The 6,351-nt window shown below is 42.4% G+C and overlaps 1 protein-coding gene across 1 annotated transcript; it reads right to left on the reverse strand.

Annotated features, from left to right (window-relative positions):
- Positions 1-2,163: 2,163 nt before the first annotated feature.
- LOC101851534 (dentin sialophosphoprotein-like) lies at positions 2,164-6,097 on the reverse strand (the record flags this gene model as incomplete). The annotated part of the gene is made up of 2 exons (XM_005109691.3): positions 4,737-6,097; positions 2,164-3,474 (listed from the first exon to the last, which is right to left on the reverse strand). Coding segments are annotated over exons 1-2 (2,672 nt in total), but the record flags the coding sequence as incomplete, so codon positions are not given.
- Positions 6,098-6,351: the final 254 nt, after the last annotated feature.

The raw sequence follows: 6,351 nt of genomic DNA on the forward strand, positions 1-6,351 counted from the left end.
CAATATCAGTAAGAACAATAATAATAACAACAGCATCAATAATAATAAAAATAATAATAATAACAATAATTCGTTGATCAATATCTGACGGTGACCAATGCATCGGCAGAGAAGAGAGTATTTCTCAAGAGAAATAGATAGAAGCTTAAAGATGACTTGTGCTGTGGCCAATTGGACCAATTCTGACTGAGTAAAGTTTGGCCCATGATGAACATTGAAAAGCTTCCCTTTCACTTGTGGATGTGCCAACTTGCGGGCTTCTCTCGATAAGAAATCTAAGTAAAGGGTCAGTTTTAAGTATAGGTTCCGTCTTAAGTAAAGGTTTAGTGTTAAATAAAGGGTCAAACTAACCGCACTGTAAGCTTATCGTGAGATATGAGTTGTGGCTTCCTTCGCCAGTCCGGTCTTTCCTCAAAAGTTAATCCCTACTTGACCCACGCAAGGGTCAGTGTGGCCGGCACCATGGTCTTGCTGAAAACCTTATCGTGGTGCCAGAGACCTGTATGTTAGTGGACTCCGAGCCAAAAGGCTCTATCTGTGCTCTGTAATTGTAATGTACAGTCGAAACTGTATAAGACGGCCACCCTTTGTTGAGGAGAAAAGTGGCTGTCTTAAATCGTCTTACCCGGTGTCATTATAAAGTAGAAATGTGCAAGGGGAGGAAATGGGAAGTGGCTGTTCGTACGGGGGATTATTTTATAACAGGTGACCGTTACAGCAGATTCAACTGTACGGTTAAACTGGAGCCTTACCACGGCTAGGTGTAACAACAGTCTATCTGTGGCTGAATGACAAGGACCACATACGTAGACCTACCCAAATATGTCGTTCTTAAATTAACACATGTACCAGGTAACAAAAGAATTCGTACACACATACATATACACCCGTATGTGCATATTACACACACAATGCACCCACTACACATACACACAAATACACACATTAACACAAACACATACACACACATAAAGACATGCACACACACACACACATAAACACATGCACAAATACACACAAACACACACATGCACACACATGCACACACACAAACACACATACCCTCACAAACATACACTACACATATCACAAACACACTTATAATATAGAAACAACAACAACAGCAACAACACGAGAATAATCTTCCTTAATACGGAAATGTATCATAATGTATGTCCTATATGACAAAAACCTTTCTGTTTCAAAATTTGTATTTAATTGGTTAATTGATACTTTACTTTACTTATTCATTCATTCATTCATTCATTCATTCATTCATTCATTCATTCATTCATTCATTCAATCATTCATTCATTCATTCATTCATTCATTCATTCATTCATTGGTCCATTCACAGATACGGAGTTGAATGTCGAAAAAGTAAGAAATTTTTAGTTTTGCAAAACCAGATGCTGTATTTAATTTAGAAACAAATGTACGTCTCACACTTGTGATTTCTTTGGGTTCGTAAAACATATTTTTAAAGGCAGAGACAGCCTTTTTAAAATTTTTTTTTTTTTTTTTTTTTTGGGGGGGGGGCATTAGGGCAAACGTCGGTCATCCCCTAATAACAACAAGAATACATTTATGTAGGTAAAATCAAATGTAGCCTTTGTTCATACTAAGTCTTACACTCCAGATTCAGAGAAATTGGAGTGAAACTCAAATAGGCTGACGTAATAATAATTGTATGGGCTTAACAACCTTTTTCAACACTGTAAAATTATTTGAGAGGAGGAGTCACCCTTTTTCTCGTCCGTCTCCGATAGGCCTGATCTCAGTAGGTGAAAAAAAAATTGAAACTCCTCCATACAGTCCCAGTTCAAACGATCTGAACCGTAGTCCTCGCCACTTACACCCGGAATTATGCAAACGAACAGAGACAGACAGACAAACAGACAGACAGACAAACAGACAGACAGACAGACAAACAAAAAGTCAAAGAGACAGACATAGAGGCAGACTGGCAGATAGATAGAACCAAAAGACAAAGAAAGAAAGAAAGAGACAGAGAGAGAGAGAGAGAGAAAGAGAGAGAGAGGGGAGGGGCAGACAGACCGACAGACAGACAGACAGACAGACAGACAGACAGACAAACAGACAGACAGACAAGACAGACAGACAGACAGACAGACATATAATCAGACTGACAGTCCAACAAACCGTAAGCGTTGTCCTCTGGAGAACCTTCTGTGTGAGGAAGGAGATCCGTGGAGACTGGGCAAATGGTCAAGAAAAGACGACACGTGATTTTTGAGGGACTTGAAGGAATTGCTACGAGTGTGCCTGTCGTTGATACTCCTGACTTTGTTCGGATGATGATGGTCGTAATACGGATGGTGGTGATGGCGCAGTCGACCATGGCCATTGTAGCAGTCGTCATTGTCGTCGCAGTCGTCATCATCATCATTATCATTATCATCATCATGGTCGTTGTTGTTCTGGCTGGAGCGGCTGGATGTAGACCGACAAGACGAAGAACGATGATGATGATGACGATGATTTTGGTGGTCATAAGCGTTTGCCAACCGCTGACGTCGTCGTTTTATAGACCAGCGTGACGTCTGCGCCAGGACAGATGCGTCCGCGGCACTGTGAGCGAGAGAAGAGGCAATCTCCTCCTCCCCGTCTTCCTCTTCAAAAAGAGGTTTCAGACGGCGGGACTTTGTGCTCTGGGTGCGCCGGAAACTGAAACGGAGGGGGCCGCCTTGCCATCCCGCCGTCGAGTGACCACCGTGTCCTTGATCCTGATCAACACCTTTCCTATAACCTTGACACAGATCAAAACCTTCAAAAATATTTCCTGGATCGTAGTCTTCAGCCTGACTTTGATCTTGACTTTGACCGTGCTCAGCTTCGAAGGTTGTAGGGAACTCCCCGTCATCGTTGGAATCTGTTCCCGGGTCGGAGGTTACTGGTTTATTTCTGACATCTTTTTCCTCACCCGATGTGGTCATCGCTCTGCCCCCGGCGCAAGATTCACTTCCCGGAGCGCCCAATGCGCCGCTGCCCCTCATGCTACTTGACGTTCTCTCAGAATTCAAAACAACTCGCTGCTTATTACAATCCTTCCCTGCAGCAATCACCACCCCATCACAACCACTACCGTCGGCATTTCCAACCGCTTCTGAATTCTTCTTTTTCTTCCTTTTGATACTGGACCGAAATATTTCTTTGAACCTCGAAAATCTCGAAGAAGAATGATGTTGATCTTCTTGCGACAGCTCACCAGCCCCCTCTTGTGCGTACGTGTCGGAGGAGTCCGAATGACTCCGTGTACGACTGTTCTGAAGACGCGTTCGGTCTCTTCTTACATTGTTACCGGACCGAAGAAGAGTTTGGGCAGGAACGGCACCGTCCGACTCCCCAGCCACTCCGAGGAAAAAACGAACGTGAAGCTCTCCCGCCGGGGCGGATGATTTTCTGGGAAGTTCTTGTGGGACATTGTAGGAGTCCCCGGCAAGCTTGGAGTCGCTGCGGGAATGAATGAGATACAACATTTATTTAAGTGAGTAATTTTCTTCGGGAAAACGATTCATGTGTCAATCTCAAAATTGTGGGAACTCTTGTCCACTTACATAGTTTAATCTCGCAAATTTTCGCACCAAACTACTGGCTCGTCTTGAGTGAGGTGTTATAGTAAAAGTGCAATTGAACTATAAACTTTGATTGATAGACACAAAAGACGAACAAGTAGATGTAAAACGACAAACAAACACATAGTCACACACACTCACACACACACACACACACACACACACACACACACACACACACACACACACTGTTTATCCTGCTTTCTTTACCAAAACTAAACGACTGTTATCCAGTCGATATGTTTCTCTCCATTCAAACCAAACAAACTCAAAAGCAGACTTAACCTGCAGACCCGAGATCGATTTACTTGTGGGGAGAGCTTTTATCGAATATCTCGGTCTTTCTACGGGGACATTGTATCCCTTTCGGCCCGGGTTGGTCCTCGCAGGCGGGGTCGAAACAGGCCTCCTGAATTATCTAAATTGTGCCAATGGGGGCGTAAATGTATCTACATTAAAAGAACGTAGAAACATTTGATTGAAGTCATGTGCATTACAGCAAACGGGAGTTACATTGAGTTTATGAAACACAGGGGCTAAAACATACACATTTTGAAAAACGCATTAACCCCCAACTGCCCGTATGTATAGTATGAATTGTTGACATGATAATTATATCACTCAACACTATTTTTATGAAGAGAAAATAAATAAAACATTTGTAGTCAATTAATGCTTTGATATGTTTGGGATCCCATTCAAAAACAATACAAAGACAAAACAACAACATCAACATCAACATTAAAAGTCTTACAGGAATTAAGACTTAAAGATTCAAATATACACTAAGGGACACAGGGGGGTTAAAGGTGGAGGTTACATTCTGAAAATCCAACATTTTAAACTGAGTTGAAAGTGCCTCAAAAGCTAAGCAAATACAAGCTGAAAACACCAGCGTCTGTGGTGCAGCGGTTAAACGCTTCGCTGCTGCATGCAGAAGACCCGAGTTCTGTTCCCGAGTGGGAAGGAAAATTTTATCAAGTATCTTGGTCTCTTTGCTGGGACATTGTATCCCTCTCAGCCAGGGTTGGCATTGACAGGCAAAGTCGTATCCCCGTCTGCTAAATTATCTAAATGGTTTCGATGGGGGCATGGAAAAAACTACAGCAAACAAAAAAAAATAAGCCGGAAACAACTCACCTGCAGATACGACGAACAGCAGTGGAGTTTGCTGGACCAGTTTGGGTTGCTGTGGAAGGGTTTAAGTTGCTCTGTACTCTCCTCATGCCCTGGACACTGCCGCTGTCTTGACCAGCACATCTGTCTTGTCTGGACATGAACTCGGCAAAGAGTTTTTCCGTCTTTGTACTCTTTGACGTGTCAGTCTTTTTATCCCCAGTTTTATTCGTCATATCATCAATTAAGTTATCCACCATTTCATCTGCTAACTTATCTGCACTTTCATCAGCTATATTATCTGCTAACTTATCTGCACTTTCATCAGCTAAATTATCCGCCATTTCGTCTGCTAACTTATCTGCACTTTCATCAGCTAAATTATCCGCCATTTCATCTGCTAACTTATTAGCATTTTCATCAGCTAATTTATCCGCCATTTCATCTGCTAACTTATCTGCTATTTCTTTCGCAAGCTTATCAACCTTTTCATCCGCATTTTCACCAACTAGCTCATCCACCATTTCATACAATAGTTTCTCCGCCATTTCATCTTCTAGCTTGTCTGACTTTTCATCTGCTGGCTCATTCAGCATTTCACCCTTTAGCTCATTCGCCATATTATTCGGAATTACACCCACTTTTTCGGCCACAATTTTATCCTCCATTCCGTTCGCCATTGGGTTTGTCTTTTCATTGGATACTTTTTTCACCGTTTCCATCGCCACTTCAACCTCAACGTTATCCACCTTTTCGTTTGAAAGATCCTCATTGTTGAGAGTCACTTTTACACCAGAAGCGCTATGGAAGTCATTGAGACAGGGCCGAGCAGCCTCGGGGTTTTGCTTTGCCAATGTTGGGGTGGCTTCAGAAGATGGCCAATTGGGCAGAACTACTTGATCAACGAAACCATCGTTCTTGACTTGGCTGCTGATGTTAGCATTTTTGCTATCGTTGTTATCGTTGCTATCCTTACTTGTACAAATGTGGACATCCCCCTGATGTGAACAAATACCAACTTCTACTTGTTTGCCATTATCATCGCTAGACATACTCATTTCAACACCACTTTTGCTGATGCTGCTCGAAGAGCTATTGTCAGTGTTGTCGTCTTTGCTATGACTGCATATACACATTCCGACATCATCTTTGTCGATTTTGTTATTTCTATCTACACTGCTGTTATCATCCCTACACGCACACGACATATCAAAATCAACTTTGTTGAAACTGCTTGGACGACTGCCGTTATCGTTGTCGTTGCTAAGACTATGCGTAGACACCCCAGCATAATGTTTGTCAGTATCGTCAGAGTTGATACTGTTGCCATCAGTGCTTTCCACGCTCGACGGTGAAATAGTTTCAGACTGTGTCATGTCATCCATTTTTAAATAGAAACAGGCGCGGACTGGCTAGTTTATCACGATGCGCATGCTGCACATATTGGGGGATTAATTTAACCAATTTAAAAAACAACAACCTTCTCCCCTCAGTTCAAACAAATGTCGATCTCTTGATTGGACCCAACTAGTTGTCCGCAGGATTCACATCAGTACATCACATGCTAGAAGCACAAACTATCTTGTCAAACCGCACTGTTTTAATGAGTGCGTGTCTGTATAATTTGTAAAACACAATG

This window comes from Aplysia californica, unplaced genomic scaffold, assembly GCF_000002075.1.
Source record: "Aplysia californica isolate F4 #8 unplaced genomic scaffold, AplCal3.0 scaffold00806, whole genome shotgun sequence".
Taxonomy (NCBI): Eukaryota; Metazoa; Mollusca; class Gastropoda; order Aplysiida; family Aplysiidae; genus Aplysia; species Aplysia californica.